The sequence below is a fragment of the Brachypodium distachyon genome, chromosome 3 (genome assembly GCF_000005505.3).
Source record: "Brachypodium distachyon strain Bd21 chromosome 3, Brachypodium_distachyon_v3.0, whole genome shotgun sequence".
Taxonomy (NCBI): Eukaryota; Viridiplantae; Streptophyta; class Magnoliopsida; order Poales; family Poaceae; genus Brachypodium; species Brachypodium distachyon.
The window spans coordinates 17,813,718-17,837,102 of record NC_016133.3 but is presented as its reverse complement, the minus strand read 5'-3'; the positions used below and the strand labels follow the sequence as shown (position 1 = coordinate 17,837,102).

Below are 23,385 nucleotides of genomic sequence, written 5' to 3'. Positions count from 1 at the left end.
ACCCACAGGGTCGACAGAACCTATTCAAAAAATATCGACGTGTCAACTTGTCCAAGTGTACGACGACCTTCGTTATAAGGCCGGCCCCTACTTTTATACCCGCACTTGTGACATCGAGTATTGGCACCCCTTACTTTTATTGTTGTCGAGAACAACAACACCATTTTTTCTAAAATATATTTGATGGGTCTCTGAACTATTGTAGTTAATCTGACGGGGATAATGAATTGGCATAGACGAGAGAGAAACTGCTGAGGTGGCAAGAAAAACCAAGGTGAACACATGTCAAATTACGAATGATTTTGAGAGTTTGGGAGGAGGATGGTAAAATAGAGATCTCTCGATCTTTTTTAAGTTCGAATTGGAATGTGAAACCTAGGACAAGTTTAGGTGGGTAAAATAGACTTCTCTCATCTTTTTTAAGATTATGGAAGAAGTTATTAATATCCCGGCCTCCACATTAGTTTCTAAGAGTTCATAATGGAGAAGTTTATACTTTATTTACATCTCTGCATACTAATAGTGATACATGCCGTTTGTGTGTAGTGGATACGTCAAATCAAATCACCGAGTCATTACCAAATGGCATGTGTGGTTAGCAACCATGGAAGTAAAAATGTTACAATTTACTTGGAAAGAACCAAAAAAATCCAGCGAGCTGATACATTTCTAGGTGTAAATGGCTACATACATATGCAGCAAGTTTTGCAAAACAAAGAATGTGTGGTACGGATTTATAGTTTCAGAAAAACATACATTTAACTAATCTAGTATACTTTGACCATAAGCTGGAACAAAATGAGAGTAAAACTCAAATTTCAGTGATTCTTCGTAGAAACACAAATTTTGTTGATACGTATATTACTATGATTAATTTTTCAGTGTGTATTTATGTTTATTCTACCGCATATCTAAGTTGCCATCTAAGTTTCTTCTTTTTTTCATGTAGAAAAGAAGTACTAGATAATTATATGAAGTTGCATACTAGAATGAACATATTACAGACTCTGTAAATCTAGGCGACACAAGTACACAACTCAATGCTGACAGCCACCTCCTCCCATTATATTAGCCAAGTAGCCAGTACAACAGCATAACAGAAATCATCAGAACAATTCTGAAACAGAGACATGTGAAAGCAGCAGAATCACACACACACACTCGACACACGCAGATCAGATCCGGCGAGAGCCAATTAACGACGACATGCCTGCTTAATTTGCCCTGTCACAATACTGTACTGGATTACCGGGAGGAGATGAAGGAACCCAGAGGGGCAGCAGGGAAGTTCAGGGCTTGGCGTTGGCGGCGGCGGCGACTGTTGCCATCCAGCGCTGGCAGCAATCCGGGTGGTTGAAGCAGCACGCGGGGGTCCACTCCACGCCGACGGGCCTGCCGCCCTGTACCGTCGTCAGGCTTGACGCCGCCATCAACATCAGGACCATGAAAGCCTGCACCGCCAGGAAAACCAGCAACGCACGGAGAGCGCCGGCCGCCGCCATTTCGTCCTCCTCGATTTGACTGTCGTTGGGTAAGTATAAGCAGAGAGAAGAACGGTGTTTCCTTCTCCTTCCACGCGTAATTTTAGATCGAAATCCATGTATATATAGAAAGCTGGATGCATATAGTACCCATCGGATACAGTGGGCGCCAACTCATACGTTGTTAATTGCCCCTTTTTATTTGACACGTTTGTTAATTGTCCTTTTTCTTTTTTTTTTTTGAAAGGAGTTTATTGCGTCTTGTATAACGCATGCATGCAGTGAACTGGCACCACGGTATATATCTGCCATATATCGATCAGAAATGGCCTGACGTACAAGCCGGACACCTGTGTAGACCGAGTTTATCATCAATCCATGCAAATTTCCAAAATTATGACGTCCTACGTATGACATGTGTGACGGAGTATAGGACACTTGAGCGGCATGGACTACTCGGTGTTCCTTGTCTTCTTTCGATGAGAGAAATTCACTTACATTGTTTTTTTTAAGGGGGGAAATCACTGCATTGTGTACGAGACAATGGTCACCAAAATTTCCTCCGCTCTATCTGTTTCATAATTCTTGTTACAAATTTTCTCAAAAACAAATGTATTTATTCTTAAAAAACGTCTAGATACATGTTACATCTCAACGGAAAAAAAATACTCCGTATAACACTTCGATCTTTCTTACTGCTTCGTGCAAAGCAGCACTAGCGGCCGCCGGCCGTCATGTCCGTCATGGTACAGACGTTCTCCGTCAGTGGGCCGCGATTTGCCGGTAGGCTCCGTTAGGGGGCTCATCCAGCCCGTGGATGCAATTTCTGACCTGCGGTCCTCTCCGCGAAAACAAGATCCACCCTAGCCCATCTCATGAAGAAATCTGGGCCGTTTGTGCTCCGCAGGTCGGGTGCTCCGCTGAGCCGTCAGATGTGGATGCCGCACCACAAAACCCCGAGGAAAACAAACCCTAGGCAGCGCTAGCGCCGCACGGCACGACCCGGTCGCCGCCGCAGCTTGTTCGATAAATACCCCTGCCGCTCCATCTACCTACGACACATCGCTCTTCCTCTTCCTCCTCCTCGCAGTGTTTTCTGTTTCGCCTTTCCTTCGGTCTTTCTTGTCTGATCTGTTTCTTTGCCGCTATCTTTGTTCTCATGGTTCGTGGCTGCTGTTTTTCGGAGTATCATCGTTGATGCAGATGAGGAGACACAAGTTTTATGGGTAATTTGCGTCTGAGGCGTCTCTGTGATGTCAAACTCTTTTTCACCTTGGAGATCTGATGCATCCCTGATATGATCTGCTTCCTTCCTCTTTTATTCCTTCTTTTGCATCGTCCGTGTTCGGTATTTGGGAGAGAAAATTATTGAAATTCCTTCTTTCTGCACCTCGAATTTCTGCACCTTGAACAAAGTAAAATTCAGTCGCCACACCACAGATGGAGAATTTTCTTCTGTAATAAATCAATAATTGATTTTCTTGCTCTGATACCAATTGTTGGTATCAGTAACCTCTGATACCTAGATCGTCTGCACCAACAATTCGTATCAGAGCGAGAGAATCAATTTTTTGAAATCAGTGATCTTGGGCGTCTCGACGAACAGGCTGCAAGGGCATGGGTGGCACGGGGCTACTGCCGACATTGGGCCAAGGCCAATTGATTGGTGCTTAATGAAGTTGGGCACGAAATATACACAGTACTCCCTCCGATTCATATTAATTGTCTCAAATTTGGTCAAATATGGATGGATTTATGCCTAAAAGGCATCTAGAGACACGTAATATTTCGACAATTAATATGGATCGGAGTGAGTATTAACTTTGGTTTTCGCTGACACGACCCAAAGGTTTATTCAATCAAAGCACTTGGTAGTTCTATACAATGTGCATTCTGTGCTAGGCTAATAATTGCTTAAATTTACTAGATCTAATATAAGTTGCGTGAAATCTGTACGGAGTTGCACAGTTTAATTGCAATAGTGACTCATGATTCGTTTCTGTTCTTGCTGCTGTTTTTCAGAGGAGCATCTTTGATGCAGATGAGGAGACACAAGTTTCGAAAGATAAACATTTTATCACTTAGTAAAAATGGCAAACATGAAAAAGAATGACGCATACTCTTATGAGTCTTATGAGCATGTACATATTCCAAGTCCTGTAGTCACTAATTGTGACAGTGTGGGAGGAAAACGAGTAATACAACCGATATGGAAATTTTACAAATAAACACATGCAATTACCTTTTTTCGGAAATGTAAATATCACCTATTTGGGTTACATCTCCAATTCCTTTTGATCTGGCTGTATATAAGTTTTGTAGTAGCAGCTCATCGACCAAATTATCATGCTCCTTTCCAACGTGCAAAGAATATCCAAAAATAGGTAGGAGTGCGAGATAATTTTACTAAAGCATTACAGATAACTCTATGTTGCGTTGAAGTAAAATGACATGTAACCGATCACACTCAGTTGCTCACCATATACATCTCTATCTCTAGTACACATATTTCATCATACACATTACATCTGTATCTCTATACCATCATTCAAATCAGTACATTCACACTGATATGGATAATGCGCCCCTGCGGAGAAGATTTACCTCAACCAAGGCAAGCAATGATAAGTCCCCATAGATATTCTCAGCCTTCAGGTGAAAATGAACAAACATTGTGTAAAACTATACAGAGCTATAATATGCATGCAGCGAAAAGGATCATATGAGATATTCATAGATCAATGGTCAATGATATATCTCATTATTACTAAGATGCAATAATTTGAGAATTGGGAACTCTGAGGAGTGTTCATAAGAACTCTATACCTTTTCAAGACATTCACAATTTTATGACAATAGTTATGGAATAATGATCTCATTATTCATGAGGTGGGAGTGGGAAGTAACATCACGTAATGAACAATGAGGTATAGAGTTCCCATAAAGCTGGTAAGTAAATTGTCTTCCCATAAAGCTTCCTCTCTTCTTCTAAAGCTTTTTGTTCACCACCAATAAACCATGTACTATGATGTAAGAGAACTTAATATTAAAAAGAGGACTATGAAGCTGTCCATCATACCTCTCAATTTTCGAAGTTCCAGTTGAACTCCTTCCTAGTGAAGCCCCTAATGAACTCAGTTAAAAAAGCCGAATCATCACACAACTACTAAAAATTGTCACCGCAGTAAACAAATGAAATGTAGAGAGTTGCAGTAAAAAAATCTGCTGATCATTGACCAATTTAGTTAGAAGCTACTAGGATGCAATAATTTGAGAATTGGGAACTCTGAGGAGTGGAGCAGTCTGCAGGGTGTGGAGAAGATGTGGGCAAGGAGATAATTTGAGCTGCTACTACGAAGAACGTGATCCAGGAGATAAGCATTCTGTAGTGAAATAAATAAATCCTACTACTTCACCCCTCTCGCAGTTTCTCTCTTATCCCGAAATTAACTAACCGCAGTTGCACAAGCATTACCAGTATCATTTGGGAGATACAGATCTAAGCATTTCTATGTAGCCAAAATCAGGTCCGACACTATTCATAGCTAGGAAAATGTTTGAAGAAAAGAACAGAGATATTTGATAAAATCAACCTGATTTTTATTGCTTTGGAAGAAACACAAAATTACTCCATTCCTGTTTGTTTGATATAGACATGAACTGATCCAAGCATGAGCTTGTTCCATAATGCTAGACTGAAGCTTTTCTTTTAGACATGTAAGAACCGGAACCTCTAGAAAATATAACAGAGAACCTGAACTGGAGATGTATCTTGAAGAAGATGATAACAAATTAAAATGTCATACCACACTAAAGGCTACCTCTCCTTGTAAATAACCCTAAACCACAATATTCATAGGAGCAAGAACTATGAAAGGAAAAGTAATAGAAGTGGATGACAACAATCAAAGGAAACAAAAACAAGACAACTGTTTTGTACTTGAGCAACCTTTTTTAATGCAGGAAGGGGATTACACATGTACAGCCGAAAACTACAAGGGAAGATTAACAAAGGAACACTAATTGATTCATTCATACCAGAAGGTTATGTAAAGGAGACTCCAGCAGTCAATAGGTAACAGAATATCATGGTTTTATACAAATATAGGTAACATAATATCATGGTTTTATACAAATACAATGGTGCAGGGGTTTAAGGCAAAATAATCTCAGTTCACCGCAAGGCATATAGATCAAACGGGGGAAGACGATTGACTACCATGACTCGTTATGTCCATTTCATCAAACACATGACATGCACACATAGATGCGGTTGGCACTCAACCTTATAAGCAGAACATGGCGACAAATGGGGTTTCATCATCAACTACCACGGTTTGCGAAAGCCCTAGTTGTCGGCCAGGCATGGATGTTGACCGTACACGGTGGCACCAGCGCATGGTGGTGGCTTCGCGAGAGAGCGGAGGTATGATGGCGGCGAGGGACGGATGGTGCGCGACGGCGGCGTCATCCGCGATGGAACGCGGTGGCGGCATCCGAGACGACGTCATCGGTGGCGAGGGAGGGCGGTGGCGTCCCAGGCTGTGACGGACGGCAGCGGCCGCGGGTGAGGGAGGGGGATGCGGCGTCTGTTGGGGGAGTTCGTACACGGCTAAGGAGGGCGGCGGCGGCCGCGCGGCTTTAGAAGGCGGGGGCGGAGTCGGCATGGCGTCGCTGGAGGTGGGAACGACGGGACAGGAAAATTAGGAAGATGTGCCTAATGACGGAAGGCTGGAGCTAATCACGGGATTTGTTTTTTTTTGCACAGTTTAATTGCAATAGTGACTCATGGTTCGTTTCTGTTATTGCTGCTGTTTTTCGTAGGAGCATCTTTGATGCAGATGAGGAGACACAGGTTCTATGTGTAATTTGCGTCTGAGTCGTCTCTGTGACGTCAAACTCTTTTCACCTTGGAGATCTGATGCATCCCGTAATATGATCTGCTTTTCCTCATCTTGTTTTGCCCTTGTCTGCATCTTCTCTTCAAGTTTTATTCAGAACTAGTTGGTCAGGCTCCCGAAATTGATGTTATTGTTTTTTTACTGAACGAACGGGGGGCACAAAAGAAACACGGCCGCCCCGTTGCGCCAAGCGTCCTGACAGGTTCCCGTGTACCCGAGGCCGTCGTATAACCAGCGCCCTAGACGTGAGCCCCCCACGTGTCGCACATAGCCACATAGGTAGAAGCATCGATGTAGCACGACCGACCCATCGCCCGGGTCCTATTTCTACCGTCGTCCGCGGACAGGAAAGCAAGAGGCATCGGCAGGTAAGTCTGAAATTGCAGAGACAAGAAGCGTACAAACATACTCAAAAAACGAGGAATAATCGATTAGAGTGTGCCGCAGGACAGGCGTGCACACTAATTATTGAATACACATGACAGGCAGCACGGACGAACATGGATAGGACATCACGGAGCACACCGCCGACCCGTGCACCGTGCGCAGCGCTTTGCCGCGGCGTTGTAGTGCTGGGCAGCCTGTGCTGCCCGAATTACGTTCGCCGCGCTGGGGTTTCTCATGTACGCTCCATCAGCTGAAACGCGCTCGTCATAAGCCGCCTGCACAGCGGCGAGCTCACTCGCACACGGATCCGCCGCGGCTTCCACGCCGCTAAGAGCCTGGAGGCAGAAAAGGAAGAGGGCGAGAAGAGTGGCGACCTTAGCAGCGGACGCCATTGTTGTTGTGCACATACGACGGAGCAGGGAGCTGCTATTTCTACTGCCCCCACGCGTCCCGGACTCCCGGCCGGTCAACTCAATCGAATCATGGAGTACGTAGTTGCAACGCACCACCCTAACGTGCTAGAGCCATGTGTGCTCCGTCGATCGAAAACTCTTTTCCAACTGCACGCAGAACCCATGTGCTGCATGCAACCAACCACATTGACACGTGGCATCATACATCATATACCATTAAAATATATCATATATCATTGACTGACACATATATAAACACCACATACATTGACTGATACCATATATTATTGACCGATAACATATACTAATATCATATTTCATTGACCCGTACCATATACAATTGACCCATCACAAAATATAATAATAAGGTGGGCCGGTTCAATACCACGTGCCACCTTCTGCTGGCACCGCTACATAGCGCTGTCGGTAGAATCGCCGCTTACCTCTGTTGATCCCTTCTTCCACCGATGGTGTGTGCACTTACGACATGGCAGCACACAACACAATTACTGCTACTTCCTCCGTCCCATATTAAATGACTTTCTATTACATGTATCTAGACGCTCTTTAGGCACAGATACATGCATATTTGGACAAATTGAGTCATTTAATATGAGACAGAGAGAGTACAAAATAAAGCTATCGTATAGAAAATGCGGGCATGTACACAGCTCTGCACCACAGCTACCTGAAGCTACTTAACGTTGCCGGACTTTGCTTGCCGTACACTGCCGCTGCTTGCCATCGATCGGCGCAAAGGATCACTTGCCGCCGCCGGCCATCATATCTGTAGACCACCAGATCGAGATTGAAGGCCGGGTAGAGCGACAAGAGGCGGGCAACAAAATTTGTTAATGGTCCAATCATTATTAAAATAGACTCTTTCTACCTCGGCATCGATCTTCAAGATGCATGACGCACCAAGTTTATTACAAAGCTCTAATGGGTGTGTTGAGGTGGAAAAGGAAGCTACCGGCCATGGGGCTGTCGGTGACCTGACGGAGCCAGGAGGGCTCCATCAGGAACCATGAATTGGCTTAGCTGGAACTGTCGAGGAGTTGGGGGTCACTCGACAATTCAGGAGTAGTCAATTTCTCCCGCAAGTTACAGCTTCAGTTAATTTTCCTTTGCGAAACTATACAAAATAAACATAGAATGAAACAGCATCTTAGTAAGCGCCTGGCCTCACTAGGTTCGCCGGTGTGAACAGTGATGGTATGAGTGGTGGTCTGGCTTTGTTTTGGAGTGAAAGTCTGTCAGTTGATATCATAAGTTTGAATAAAAACTACATTGATGTGTATGTGCGCTTGTCGAGTGTTGATCCTCAATGGAGATTAACTTGTGTGTATGAGGAGCCGCACGCATCTTATGTGGGCAACCCTCAACAATCTTATGAATGTCTCCAACCTTCCCTGGCTGGTCATGGGTGACTTCAATGAAGCTCTTTGGCAAGATGAGCATATGTCCATTGTTCCGAGACCAAAGAGTCAGATGCGTGTTTTTAGGGAGATGCTTGATCAGTGTTTGTGATCTGCATGACCTGGGGTTTGAGGGTCTCCCATTCACCTACAACAATAACCGAAGTGGCAGGAAAAATGTTCGCGTCAGACTGGACCAAATGGTAGCGGATAGCAATTGGAAAGACTTGTTCAATCAGGCCTAGGTCACTCACCTTGTTTCCCCTTGCTCTGATCACTCTCCCCTGTGCATTGATCTCCTCTCGACGGCCCAGCAACCAAAAAAAAAAGGAAAAGACAGTATGAGATGCTCTTGGAAAGAGCCGATGAGCTGCCTGAAATCATCGCCAACGCTTGGGGTGACCAGGCCGATGTCGAGAATGACATCATGACCAGACTTGAAAATGTTCGGAAAAAACTGAATTGCTGGGGCAAAGACAAATCTGGCAATGTTATTAGGGAACTGGAAAGGGCAAGAGACAAACTCAAGGAGATGTTGGGAAATGGTGTAGATGCTTGGGAGGTCAGGAAAGTCAATGATCGTATTAACTAGCTGCTTTACTAGGAAGAACTCTTGTGGATGCAGCGATCGAGAATAAATTGGCTCAAAGATGGTGATAGGAATTCCAAATTCTTTCACAGCAAGGCTGTGTGGAGAGGAAAGAAGAATCACATTACAAAGATCAAAGACTCCAATCGTAACTGGAAACCCCCGAAAATTGAGAAAATCGCCACTGATTACTTTATAGATCTCTTTACCAATGACCCAAGTCTGAATCATCACCTGGTAAGTGATATGTTTTCCCCAAAAGTAACCGAACAAATGAACAAGGAGCTCTGTAAGGAATTTACCACGAAAGAGATTTCAAACGCTGTTTTCCAAATCGGGCCCATTAAGGCTCCTTGGCCGGATGGCTTCCCGGCTAAGTTCTACCAACGGAATTGGGACACGCTGAGAGATGATATCGTGGCGGGAGTCCAGAACTTTTTCGCCACTTGAAGAATGCCGAAGGGGTTCAATGACACGGCCATCGTGCTCATCCTGATAAAGAACCAAGCTAGCTCTATGAAGGACTACATGCCAAACAGCCTCTGCATCGTCCTGTACAAAGTAATCGCTAAATGCCTGGTAAATAGGATCCGTCCTTTGTTGGGCGAGCTCATCTCAGAGAACCAGAGTGCATTCATCCCAGGCTGGATGATCACTGACAACGCATTGGTGGCGTTCGAGTGCTTTCACCACATCGAGCATAACAAATCCCAATATTCCCAATTCTGTGCTTACAAGCTTGACCTCTCTAAAGCCTATGATAGGGTCGACCGGACCTTTCTGAAGAGCACGATGCAGCGGCTGGGCTTTGCTGACAATGGATTAAGGGATGTGTTACTTCCGTTAGATACTCCGTAAAGATGAATAGCTCGCTTTTGGAGTCCTTCTCCCCCTCTCGGGGCCCGAGGCAGGGAGATCCACTATCCCCACTGATGTTCCTTTTCGTGGCCGACGGACTCTCCGCCCTTCTGAACAGAGAAATCCAACTCACCGAATTTCACCGATCCATGTGTGTAGAGGAGCCCGGGGTCTCTCACCTCCTATTTGCGGACGATACTCTCCTGTTTTTTAATGCTGAGCCAAATGAAACAAGGCACGTGCATCAAGTGATCCAAAGCTACGCTAGCAGCACGGGGCAACTTATTAATCCGAACAAGTGTTCCTTGCTCTTTAGTCAGTCTTGTGAGGGGGCGGTCAGGGAAAATATAAAAAATATCCTACAAGTGCAAACTGATGGATTCGAGGCCAAATATCCGGGCCTGCCCATGCTTGAAGGAAGGATGAGAAAAGTGAAATTCCAAAGCCTGCAAGAAAAACTCACTAAAAGGCTCATGTAATGGGGGAAAAATCATCTGTTCGCAAGGAGGAAAGGAAGTGATGATGAAAGCGGGTGCGCAAGCTCTGCCGACCTATGTGATGGGGTTTTTTAGGGTGCGTTCTTTTCGGCTTCTAGGACCGGCTTCTCCTAAAAACTGCCCTCACCTAGCTTCATGGAGAAGCCGCATCACAAATTTAGCTAGACTTCCAAAGTAGTTTAGGCCAATCTAATTTGGTAGCCTAATCAAATTTAGGTGGCGGCTTCTCCAAGAAGCTGGGGTAGGACAGCTTCTCAGAGAAACCGGTCCAGAAAGCCGAAAGGAATTGGCCCTTAAGCTTCCTGCTGGCCTTTGCGAGGACCTCACGAAACTAATAAGGAACTTCTGGTGGGGTGCCGAAAATGGTCGTCGGAAAACCCACATGGTTGCTTGGGACAGCATGCTGCGGCCGAAAAATAGAGGATGGCTTGGTTATAGAGATGTGAGACTCTTTATCCAGGCGTTACTAGCCAGACAGGCTTGGCGCCTAATCCAATTCCCGGACTGCTTATGTGCAAGGGTACTAAAAGTGAAATATTTCCCGTATGGCGTCTCGATAGATACTGTGTTCACATGCAAATCAATGAGGAGGAGACGAAGAGGTTTCGGAGGAGACGAAAAGGTACAGTGGCTTTTTGTGAATTTGAGATCTCTGTGAATTTTATAGGGAGCCTCTCTGCCCGTGTACCAAGGACCTGTGTTTTTTCCAGTTTGGGGGTGCCTTTTTGCGAAATTTCCTCGGCCGGACGGGACTCTATGTTGCTGTCACGTGTCCAACTCCGACTAATTGGACACAAAAAGTTAGATTAAAATACTCACACCTCTTAAATTGTTGGACCGGTGGTTCAATTGCTAGGTTCAATTGCTAGGTAACGGCCATCATGTGTACGCGTTCTACATCAGTGAGCCGTTGTGCCCCTGCGTGCGATTTGCCGGTAGGCTCAGCTGGGGGGCCGTCCAGCCTGAGGAGGGAATTTCTGTTCCGCGGATCTCTCCGCGAAACCAGGACAACGCACAAATCTGGGCCGTTGTTCCACTAGGCCGTCAGATGTAGACGCTGCTGCACCAGAAAACCCTGAAGAAACCCTAGGCAGCGATGGCCCCGCGCCCCCGCACGACCCGGTCACCGCCGCCTCAACTCGTTCGATAAATACCCTGCCGTGTTTTCTTTTTCTCCTTTCGGTCTGTGTATTATTTCTTTTTCTCATGGTTTGTTTCTGTTCTTGCTGCTGTTTTTCGGAGGGAGCATCGTTGATGCAGATGAGGAGACACAAGTTTTATGGGTAATTTGCGTCTGAGGCGTCTCTGTGATGTCAAACTCTTTTCACCTTGGAGATCTGATGCATCCCTGATACGATCTGCTTCCCTCCTGTTCTCTTCCTTTACTGCATCGTCTTTTCAAGTTTTATTCAGTATTTCTAAGAGAATTTTTCGGAATTTGTTTGTTCTGTACCTTTTTTTAGTACGAAACAAGAAGTAAAATTCAGTCGCCACTGCACCGATCGAGAGATTCCCCTATCAATAAAGTCAACAATTGATTTTCTTGCTCTGATACCACTTGTTGGTATCAGTAACCTCTGATACGTGTAGATCGTCTGCACCAACAAGTCGTATCAGAGCACGAGAATCAATTGTTTGAAATCAATGACCTTGAGTGCCTCTAAAGGAACATGCTGCTGTTTTTCCGGAGGAGCATCGTTGATGGACATGAGGAGACACTATGTTTTACGGGCAATTTGTGTCTGAGGCGTTTCTTTGATGTCAAACTCTTTTCACCTTGGAGGTCTGATGCGTCCGTGATATGATCTCTTTCGAAATTTGTTCTTTCTCCGTCCTGAAAAGTAAAGCCGAGTCGCCACATCACAGATCGAGGCTGTAATAAATCAATGATTGTTTTTCTTGCTCTGATACCAAATGTTGGCACCAGTAACCTCTGATACGCATAGCTGGTCTGCACCAGCATTTCGTATCAGAGCGATAATCAATCGATTGAAATCTATGACCTTGGGTCGTGTCAAAGAACAGGCGGCTTGCCCTTGTTGACTGCATCGGTGGCCTGCCGTGTGACGAGGTTACTGCGATGGAAGGCGGACTTTGCCGATGGGTTGAGACTTGAGAGAGCAGCTGGGCTGTTCGAGGCAATGGCGAATTGTTTGATTCTTAATTAATTTGGCCGATATACTTCTTACTGTGAGCTGATTTGAGAGTTTAACTACATAAAATTTTGTTTTCTCTAATCCGACAGCACCAGCGCTTCACAGCTCCGCGAGACGTTCTGTACCGTGCCACCGTGGCCATCGCCGTGCAGGAGCTTGCTCCAGCGAAGAGCATCCATTCGTCCAACTATCCAAGCCGTGCAGACAGTTGAGCACCATTTGATGTTTCGTGATGGTTTGTAGCACTGGATTAGGATAACAAAACATGTGTCACGGTCAATACTGCAGGCATTGTGGTGGAGTTCTTAGAAAATTTGGTGGGTTTCGAAGGGGGTTATGATTTTTTTGACAGCAGGTAGTAGCACTACGAAATGTGCGTTCTTCTTTTGCTTAACCATTCCGAATTGCAAAAAGTATTGGGATTCGGCAAGATCTAAACATTGCTTAAGATCTCTTTTGTGATACAACCATTGTCAAACAGAGCTTCTACAGTACATGATATTTTTGTTACGTTTTGATAAGATACACTGTTTTGTGATACAACCATGTGGATATGTTGTATCGTACAAATACAGTATCAAAAAAATGTTGATCTTGTTGTGACACAACCAAGTTGATCTCGTTGTATAGCAAGCATGGTGCCACTGTTCCATCTCAAAATCAATGTACTGGCTGTAAACTTCACCAAATAAATGGTCCAGATTAAGCCATGTTAGGCTGTGACAGAGGATACGAATCCAAAATATTGCATGCCACCCTGATCGAAGTGTAACTCTTGACATACTTGGCCCAAAGTGCAATTAACAAATTTACTCTGTCCCCCTTCTACGGCAGGGACAAGATGTGGTCGTTCGGAGTTGGAGCCAGAGCAATCTTTTTTTCCCCTGGAGCAATCTAATCCAGGCCCGACTAGTGTGCGGACATGCACCCAGCGCAAGGCCCTGGTCAAGGCCCAACTGTTACATGTAATAGGTGACCTTCGCTAGGAAATCTCCAAAAATTCGTAAGACCCAATAAACTAGCCTGGCCCTTTAGCCCTAGTTGTGGCCCAAATAACAGCCAGCCCGCAAAACGTGAACTTTGCACGTCCACGTCGATTTGCCCGTGTTATGGACCTCGCAGAAGTATACACAGTCTGTGACCCGCATCCTAGTTGATTAGGAATTCAGCCCCCTGTGTATATAGATGCTTGAAAGTTGAAACGGTAAATCACGACGAAGCAAATTAACAAGACCTCCGCAAATAGCAGCGCCAGCCTCTGGAGTCTGTACGTGTTGACACACTCTCGGCGTACGTGAGATCAAAAATGCATATCTGGCTTAAAATCGCGCTAAGAGCAGGGACGACCGCCATGCACGCGCCGGACATCGCCGCCTTCCTCCGGCGCCTCCTCTCGGCGCGCGCCGTCTATTCCTGCAGCTCTTCACGCTGTCCGCCGCCCTGTCCTTGGCGATGCACCTCCTCAAGTTCGCCGCCCTCTCAACAGATGCCGCTGCCGGAGCAGGGGACTACATCATCCCACATGACATGGACATGGCGGGAGCCCTCGGCATGGGCGCCAAGTTACTCACCAGCGACGCCAACGGCCGCCCGTGGCTCCCTCTAGCGCTGGCCTACCTCGTGGCCGGCGTCGGCGTCCAATCGGCGGCCGCCGTGGTCGCCTTCTCCGGGCCCGGCCAGCAGCGCCACACGCTGCCCTCCTTCCTCCGCAAGGTGGTGAATAACGGCAGCCTCGCCGCGTCGACATTCGCCCTGGGCTGCGCGCTGAGGCTGGCGGCAGCGTGGTAGCACTCGTCGTCCTCCCCGGCGCCGGCGTGCTCTGCGCCGCCCTCGTGCCAGTCCAGGCGGTGGCCGTCGCGGCGTCGGTGGCGGAGCCGGAGCCCGGCGGCGGCGCCATGGGCGCGGTGCGGCGCGCGTGCCGGCTCATGCGGGGCACGTACGCGGAGGGCTTTGCCGCCGTGGGGGAGAACGGGAAGCTCGCCACGGCGTTCTGGGTTCTGCGCGAGCTCGTCGGCATGGCGGGGTTGCCGGGCGTGGCGGAAGCTGGCGTGAAGCCGTGAAGTGCTTGCTGGCCACTGCGGAGCGTACGGCGTCCCTGGCCGTTCTGACGGGGTACTACTTCGAGTGCAGGAAGAGAGCGGAGCTGGAGGAGAAGGACAAGGCAGGGCATCAAGATTAGTCTACTGTGATTTTATTGTTGTTTCGACGGTGTTTGTTGTTTTTCAGATCTGTAGTTCACTTCTCACTTGCAGAGAGAGTAGCTGGTTTCACTGCGGGGAAAATGATGAATTTCTGTCTGCCGGAGTGGCATGCGGCAAAGCCGGCTTTGCCGAGAGCCAAACAAAAACGCCTCCGGCAAGCCATAGCACACGGTAAATTATAAAACGGCCCTCGGCAAAGAGGAGCTGAGGCCCGTGGCAACGATATCTACTCCATATGTGTCCTCGCCTGCCGCAGTTAACTGTGAGGGAAACAGTCGGCTTCTTTGCCAGAGGTCAGCCTACAACAAAGAACTTTTTCGTATTTTGTCTTTTTTTTTCATTTCCCTCGGTTCAAATTATGATGTAGACTACGTGTTTTTTGTTGAAATTTTTACATGTATTACATTTAGCATTAGTGATGAAACTCATAAGTAAACTAAAGTCATCACCTGTTTACGTAAAAACTTTGTGACATGGGGCCATGTTATTGGTATATAAACTTGAGATAAAAATGACAAGTCAATATACAAAATTAAAATGGTACATGGAGTACATCACAAAATGCACGATTTCGGAATAAAACCTCCAAAATTTTCCAAACCAAATTTTGTATTAATTTGTCTCGGTTTGTGTTAAAAATTTACTATGATTTAATCCGACATTATTTATGAGTAAAATCAATTAAAATCACCACCTTTTATATAAAAATAAATAATTACTTCTCTTTACTAGTTTTAGAAGAATCCAACGGCTGTGTACCCTTCCCGTGGGCTCGAGGATGTGGCGAACACATCGCGCTAGTCCCTCATGACAAGTTTAGGGAAAGGGAATGCACATTTAATTTCAATTCTCCTTCCCACCCATGAATTACCTCGTTTCCCCAGGAAATTAAAGTGTGGGAGTTTCATGGTCTAATTCCCTTTCCTTTATACTTCTCTAAACTCCCAATACCCTTAGCCAAACAGTAGATTTCAAGTCTTATCTACTTTAGTTCCCATTCCCTATGTCTAATTACTCCCTATTTCAGCGCCAGATTGGGGAGGACGCGGAAGGGAGAAACACAAGGGCGAGAGAGATGAGCTCTCTTCAAAAGGTAAATCCGTAGGACCGTAGGATATACATGATCAAGTCAGGGCAGGTATAGGATATTTGATCCAATTCCCGGACTCCTGGAGGGCGTGTTCGGATGTCTTATGGCTTCTCAAAATTCCACCGATCCAGCTTCTTGTTCCCACTCTGGCGTCCGATGCGGAGCCATACTTGTTCGGCACATCTCCTCGTTTGTACTGGGCTGGAAGCCCGTAAACCAAGTATTCACAGCCAGCCCATGTTCGGCATGCTCCCTGGAATCACCTACCTAGACTATTGCAGGCCGGCTCGGGAGTGGAGGCAGAGGCGGAGGAGGCCACCGGAGAACAGGGAGGAGGAATACGCCGGACCGTCGGCTCTTGTGACGATGAGGATGTGGCCCAGTCGGTGGGGGATCTGTCGCCCCGAATGCTGCTTGTGGCCCAGCTGTGGTCCCGTCGGAGTCGGTTGGGAGGAGGTGGCGGCGCGTGGTTGTTACCGGAGGAGGGGATGATGTCGGGGAAGGCGATGCTGGCGGCTGGCGTTCCAGCATTGGGAGAGGTGGGGGTTCGGCCGTCCGGGACGAGACGACAATGGATCAGGAAAGAGGAACGGGGAGAAAAATAACTCGGTCCGAAGCGTTTTTCACTTGCCAGTGGCAAAATAGTTGTAATTTTCGGTCTGCTTTGCGTTTTTCAATTCCTGGAATCCTCAAAAGAGAAAACGTCACGACTGTTATGGAAGGAGCAGACACGAGATGCACTTGTGTGAAGATACCGACCTTCCACATGAGGTGCGCCAATATGACGGCGATGGCGAGTATCAAGAGCGACCTCGTCACCCGCACGACATGAGGCAGACGCGCTCAACACGACAAATTACCTGGACCCTGAAACAAAATTAAGGTCGTTTTTAATTACGTGTTGAGCCCTGAAACTCAACTCTTTTGGAGCCTTACTTCGAAGAATGAAAAATCCAGCCACCAGTCAGAGATCAAGATGAACTGGATTGACCGCCTCGAAACAGAGTCCGTCAAGTTTAACTTCTAGACCTAATCGCCCATTGTACCTCTTGTACTACGTCCTAATCGATTTCTGACGGAACTGTCGCTGAAAATTAATAAGGAGAATAAGGAGGTATTTTGCTGTAAAGAAAGAGAATCGATCACCACCCCGATCCTAGTTCTACAAGATTGTAAAACAACGGATCGCAAGTTTTTCCTTGTCCTGGCACCTTAAGGTTGACACGTAGTACAATACAAACTACACCTTAAGGAGTACTCCGTAGCAAAGAAATACAGTACGAGTCGAGTCCGCGTAGAAGTATATCCAGCAGTTTTGGCCTTGTCCACGGCTGTGAGCAGAATCCTAATACTTGAACAGGAAGCCATCAAATTAGCCCCTGCGTCTATATATACCCTCCGCCGAATAGCGCCTGCCGGCCGCTGTAGTCTGTACGTGTTGACACTACCGGCGTCCCTGAGAGATCAATGATGCAGATCGGGGCTAAACTCGCGCGATGCCCGGCGGACATGGCCGGCTTCCTGCGGCGCCTCCTCTCGGCGCGTAACCGGGGCCTCTTCCTGCAGCTCCTCAGCGCTATCCACCATCCTATCCGCGGCGCTCTTCCTCTTCAAGATCGCCGCCCTCTCGATCTCAACAGATGCAGCGGACTCCTACATCAGCCCGCACAACATGGACATCCCCGGAGTCCTCACGATCCTCGTCAGAGACCTGCCAACGAGCGACCACCCGTGGCTCCTGCTAGCCTACCTAACCACCGGCGTCGCCGTCGGCTCGGCCATCTACATCGCCACCGTCTTCTTCGCCGTGCTCGCGCACTCCGGCAGCAGCAGCGAGCACCACCGAATTACGCTCTCCTCCTTCCTGCGCGAGGTGAAGAGCAACCCGCGGAGCCCGGCCGGGGCCTTCGCGCTGGGCTGCGCCATGAGGCTGGCGGTCGTGTCATTGCCCTGCGGCTCGGCGTGCCAGAGCGCGGCCGTGGGCTTCGTCGTGGAAGTGCTCTGCGAGGTCTTGTGGGAGATCCAGGCGGTGGCCGTCGCGGCGTCGGTGGCCGAGGCGCGCGGCGGCGGCGCCGTGGGCGCGGTGCTGCGTGCGGGCTGCTCAGGGAGGGAAGGATCGGGCAGGCCCTGGCCTACTCCGCGGGGAGCAGGGCGCTCGGCACGGCGTTCTGGCTGCTGGCGGGCTGCTTGGCGGGGTTGCCGTTGCCGGCCGTGGTGGGCGCTGCCGTCGCGTGCGTGTTGGTCACCGCGGGGGAGATGTTGTCCGTGGCTAACACGACGGGGTACTACTTCGCGTGCAGGAAGAGCGAGGAGCAGCAGGAGAAGAAGAAGGTGGAACATCAAGACTAATCCAATTGGATTTCGTGTCAAAAAACACTGTAGTACTAATAGGAGTATTTATTTTATGTCGGTCTTAACTTCATGTAAAAAGATCATGTATTAATGTACTCCCTCAGTCCCGTGGATTTAGTTCTCTTTCACCGGATAGATCTTTTGCCTAGATCTAACTTTCGAACTGTGTGCGCCCACATCTTTGAGTTCATCTCACCCGCAATTCTCAACCTTCTTTTCTTATCCAACTCCAGCAAGATCGTCCTTGAACCTCCATGACCATGAGGCTCTCCACAATTTAATCCAAATATCGGTGCCAAATTCACTTTTGTTCATGTGGCATACTAGCATCGGTGTCCTCCATTGTCCAGCCAATGCCAAACAAAATTTTCTGGGAACCGAGCAACGAGGTGTATCGATGCGAAAACTCTCCAACAAAAATAACTAGTTAAAAGCCCGTGCGTTGCTACGGAGAATAATTAAGAATACAAAAAATAATATAAATTATCGAAGCGTCATGAAAACATAAAGAATCTTCCTTCTCTTTTCTATTTCATTTCATCTCTTGGTTTGAACGTCGCTTTACTTCACAAGAAAATGTTAAGTGAAAACAGACCTAGAAGTTTAAGGAATATCAGTTTGCAAGAACTATTCAGTCTTTTACGTCCTGTTTGATAGTAATCATCACCTGAATGTGGCTCCATGTAACTTTAGCTGCTATTAGATTCTCCTGGCTGATATGAGATATACCTGCATAGATTGAGATCCTTCATCTTTACGGGAGAGAATTAGTCTTTGAACTCATCTTTACGGGATTGAGATATGTGCAGTAGTTTTGCACATGTAAAAAAAAAATCCTAACCTGACGTTGATCAAGAAAATCAGTTTATCTGTTCCAGTCTACTGTACCTTACAACCTTGAACTCTCCTTCCTGTGAACATCAAAACCATGTAGATATATCATTGATAGAGGGTCAGTGGCTCATTTCAACTTGGAAAACAGATCATAGAGGTCAAATGATCAAGTTCTATTGCGTGGAATCCATTGAGCTACAAATTCTGATACTGAACGTTGACTGAAATCTCGACTCATCTGGTAGTAATTAGAAGTTTGCACCTCAGCACAATTTTGACCAATTAGGCGAGCATATAATTCGTTTGGCCTTTGGTGTAGAGTGTAGACCAAACCAACTAATTACCCTCGCAAGAAAATGACTACACAGAGACTGAATGACTGATCCAAAGGGGTAGGAAAGCAACAACAAAAGCCAACAGCTTTTGATCAGCAAAAGAATCAGCAGAAGCAGACGACGAGGCTCCCCGCCAGCGGTAGCGCTACCAGAGGCCCTGCTCGTTGTACCTGCTCGTTGTGCCCCTGGGGGAAGTAGACGACGAGGGTCCCCGCCAGCGGTAGCACTACCAGAGGCCCTGCGCAAGAGGTCTCCTGCTTGGACATGATGCACCCCACCACTCACGCCAAGTCACGCCTGCCCCCGCCTCCACAGCCGGTGGGGAATCATCACCACGACGCCGGCGAGCGGTGGGATTGGGAAGGAAGGAGACAAATTGGAGCAGCTCCGTTTCTTGGCAATGTGGGGCACAGGCAGGGGCGGGAGAGAAGGCAGGCGGGGGCGCAAGGGCAGGCGGCGGCGGCGGCGGGAGGCGGTGGGAGAAATACGGCGGCAGGACATAAGGAAGGCGGTGGCGGAGGCTGGAGGGAGGGCAGCTGGCGGCGGAGGCCTCGCGCTCCCGACGAGATGAGACGGAGAAATCGTGAATTAGGAGGGGAGGAGGCGGTGGCATATTATTTGTAATTTTGATGAAGTGACATACCACGACGTCCGTACCATCACCACCAACTCCAATTTAATATATTGGTATACATAATCATATTTGTTTCGGACTCTAGCAATGGATCGCGCACAAAAGATCAAATATTGGTTTGGTCCACTACTTTATCATATGGGTCTCACTAAAAAATATTTTGGGCCGAAGTACGTCTAACAATGTGCGACCGATGCCTTATGACGTGGCAACCTTCTGTCAGAAATTTGTCATCGCAACGCTCCAGAAGTCCCGAGGCCCTCATCGTGGGTTCCTAGACTTGCTGGCTTGGAAGAAGAAGAAGGGCGGCGAATATCTTGCATCTTCGGGAGGCGGCAGTTTCCACCAAAGCCCAAGTTGTAATTCTTTTTTTTCTTGGGTCCTAGTAGTTATTTCTGATTGTAACTTTCCACTCTCAGGTCCTCGGATCTTAACATATGAGTACGACTATTTCCTTAAAAAAATGAATTAGAGAATGCATCCCAATGCGAAACAGAGTCTTGGAGCTTGAAATAAAAACATAAACCAAAAATCGTCCTAGTATACTCACTCCATCTCATATTAAACGTCACAACTTTATTTAAATACGCATGTATCTAAACGCGTTTTACTCCCTCCGTCGGTTTTTCTAGACGTAAAATTTCTTTGCATGTTGTCCCATTCTACCAGGCAGCACAGCTCTAACCTAGCCCACAGCAGACTTCCCAATGAAATGAAACTTGCATGTGGGTGCTGCCAATCAACACAACTGCAACACATTGCCTTGGTACGTGAGAAACTAAATTTTGCGCCTACAAAAAACGCACGGAGGGAGTAGAGTGTGGGTATATGTGTATCTAGACAAAGTGACGACACTTAATATGTGACGGAGAAACTAGTTGGTTAAATGTGGCAGAAAATTATGCGTCATTCTTGTATATTTAGAAGGGTAATATATTGTTAGCGCTACCTAGAGAGGTTCTGCCTCAACTATGTCAACAAATATACTCCTTAATATTCTTGTAAATTTTGCGCCTGCACAATGCGGCGGAGGGAGTACATACGACTATAAAGAAAATGCACACATACTGGTTCATTTTTAGAGTTCAAACCCTCAATAGGGACATAAATACAAAGCTTTTTGCTATTGAGAAGTATCTGATTTTTAGTTACAGATCAGTCAACGTGCCGTCGAATCTTAATCCAAGGATATCATATAAGAGATATGAGCGTAGAGATGAGCCTAAAATTTGAATCCAATGGTTATGACATTGTTGAAATATAAATAGATTGTCTAGCCTTTTTCATCAGATCGATCTTTTGGTTGCATTGGCTAGCGCACGAAACTCTTCATGGTATCAGAGCCAAGAGGTTTCGACTTCAAGACCCGGTTGCCGCAATTAAATTGCGACGCACTTTTGATCCACGTTTAGGCCTGCGTGAGGAGGAGTGTTGAAGTAGTATAAGTGAATTGGCTAGTTCTTTTCATCAGATCTGTGTTTTGATTGCGTTGACTAGCGCATGAAGTTCTTCGATACGAACACCACTTGCTTAAAAGTCAGGCACCCCCAAAGTTATTTATATTTCGCAAACTACGTCCTTTATTTATGCCAATTCGCGGGCAACAAGAAACAAAAGCTTCCTCTATGGTCCTCGACCAATCCGATCGATCCATCCTAAGAACCTTCCGAGCTACAGCACTCCCGAGATTTTGACTATTGACCGTGTACTAGTACTACTGTTATTCCCCACGCAGCACACGGTCAAAAGTCAAAATCTTGCGTTACGCCTGTATAAAATCGCCGTTCCGTTCCACCACGCGCGCACGCACGGACGGGCATCGCAGCAGCAACTCATCCCCCACCAGGCACCCACCCTCGTCTCTCATCCTCGACATTTATCTCGATCTGCTCGATTCTCTCCTGGAGCCGGGAGCAGCCATGGCAGCAGCAGCGGCGGCCGCGACCCGGCCGGGCTTCTTCACCTTCCTGAAGCACGGGGTCCTCCTCCCGGCTCGCCACGGGTCCCTCTTCCTGCCGCTCCTGGCACTCACGGCCGCCCTCGCGGCGGCGCTGCTCCTCGGCAACGCCCTCGCCGTGCAGCCCCTGGCCGCGGCCGCGCTCCTCGACGCCGACGCCATCAGCCGCGCCGACCCGGCCAGCGCCGCCTACCCGGCCCTCGTCGAAGCCCTCAAGCGCGACCTCAGGTGGCTCCTCCTCGACGCCGGCGCGTGCCTCCTCGCCGCCGTGGTCCTCGGGTCCGCCATCAAGATCGCCACCGTCTTCGCCGCCGTCGCTGCTTTCTCCTCCGCCACGGAATCCCAGCGCCCCACCGTGTCCGGAGTCATCAGCAGCGCCAGGGGACACATCCGGGGCGCCGTCCTGACCGTCGCCTTCGGGTACGTCCTCGAGCTCGCCTGCGCCGCCGCCATCGCGGCACTAGCTCTGCTCATGGTCTACCTCCTCGAGTACTCCCTGCTGCTGCTCTTCCTCGACGCGCTGCTCGTGCTCCTCGTCTCGCTCTTCCTCGTCTACCTCTCCGTCGTCTGCGCCGCGGCCGTCGTCGCCTCGGCCGCGGAGCAGCCCGGGGTCAGCGGCGCGGCCGCCGTGTCGCGCGCGTGGCGGCTGATGCAGGGGAAGGGCGCGCAGGCGGCGGTCTACGTGGTGGCCACGTGCGCGCTCGGCGTCGCCGTGTCGCCGGTGTACACGCTGGTGCTGAGGTGGTGGCCGCGCGGCGCGGCGGGCGGGGTGGCCGCCGGCGTCGCGTACGTGGCCCTGCTCGGCGCCGTCGAGGTGTTCTCTGTCGCTGCTGTCACGGCGTACTACTTCGAGTGCAGGGAGAGCAAGGAAGAAGAGGAGATGATGAGGCTCAGATACTCCAAGCTGCCCAATGGAGATGAGGCTAATATTTGATCAATTGATGATTCATTTGTAGCAATTGTTTTGATTAGCAGTAGTATTATTTCATGTACTGCTGGCGTTATGGGTTTGCAGCAACGAAATCTAACAAAGAAACACAAACAATGGGCAGAAGCAAGAACTTCAATTTGCACAAACTTGGTTCTCCATGTTGTCACAGTTTTTTTCCATTTTTCGACGCAGAGAAATGTAAATCATAATTGAAAGAAAACATCAAGTGGCTCCATGTCGCTCATCCGTATAACTGCCGAATTATAAGTCGTTATCAAGTCATTGTCACATTTAAATCCACCGGCTCCAAAACAGCTAACCAAACGCGCATGACCCAATTGAAGGAAAATG

General features: G+C 47.8%; 1 protein-coding gene and 5 non-coding genes across 6 annotated transcripts; all 6 read left to right on the top strand.

Moving 5' to 3' along the window:
* Positions 1–2,675: 2,675 nt before the first annotated feature.
* LOC112272104 lies at positions 2,676–2,774 on the top strand. The gene has a single exon (XR_002965800.1). It is a non-coding gene; the product is annotated as a small nucleolar RNA Z101 (small nucleolar RNA).
* Positions 2,775–2,954: 180 nt separating this feature from the next.
* Positions 2,955–3,049, top strand: MIR845 (microRNA MIR845). The gene has a single exon (NR_127121.1). It is a non-coding gene; the product is annotated as a microRNA MIR845 (primary transcript).
* A 3,264-nt stretch (positions 3,050–6,313) lies between these two features.
* Positions 6,314–6,411, top strand: LOC112272106. The gene has a single exon (XR_002965802.1). It is a non-coding gene; the product is annotated as a small nucleolar RNA Z101 (small nucleolar RNA).
* Positions 6,412–11,795: 5,384 nt separating this feature from the next.
* LOC112272105 lies at positions 11,796–11,893 on the top strand. The gene has a single exon (XR_002965801.1). It is a non-coding gene; the product is annotated as a small nucleolar RNA Z101 (small nucleolar RNA).
* A 349-nt stretch (positions 11,894–12,242) lies between these two features.
* Positions 12,243–12,341, top strand: LOC112272107. The gene has a single exon (XR_002965803.1). It is a non-coding gene; the product is annotated as a small nucleolar RNA Z101 (small nucleolar RNA).
* A 9,453-nt stretch (positions 12,342–21,794) lies between these two features.
* LOC100831568 lies at positions 21,795–23,284 on the top strand. The gene has a single exon (XM_003573570.4). It carries the CDS (start codon positions 22,066–22,068, stop codon positions 23,035–23,037), a length of 972 nt encoding a protein of 323 aa, XP_003573618.1. The 5' UTR covers positions 21,795–22,065; the 3' UTR covers positions 23,038–23,284.
* Positions 23,285–23,385: the final 101 nt, after the last annotated feature.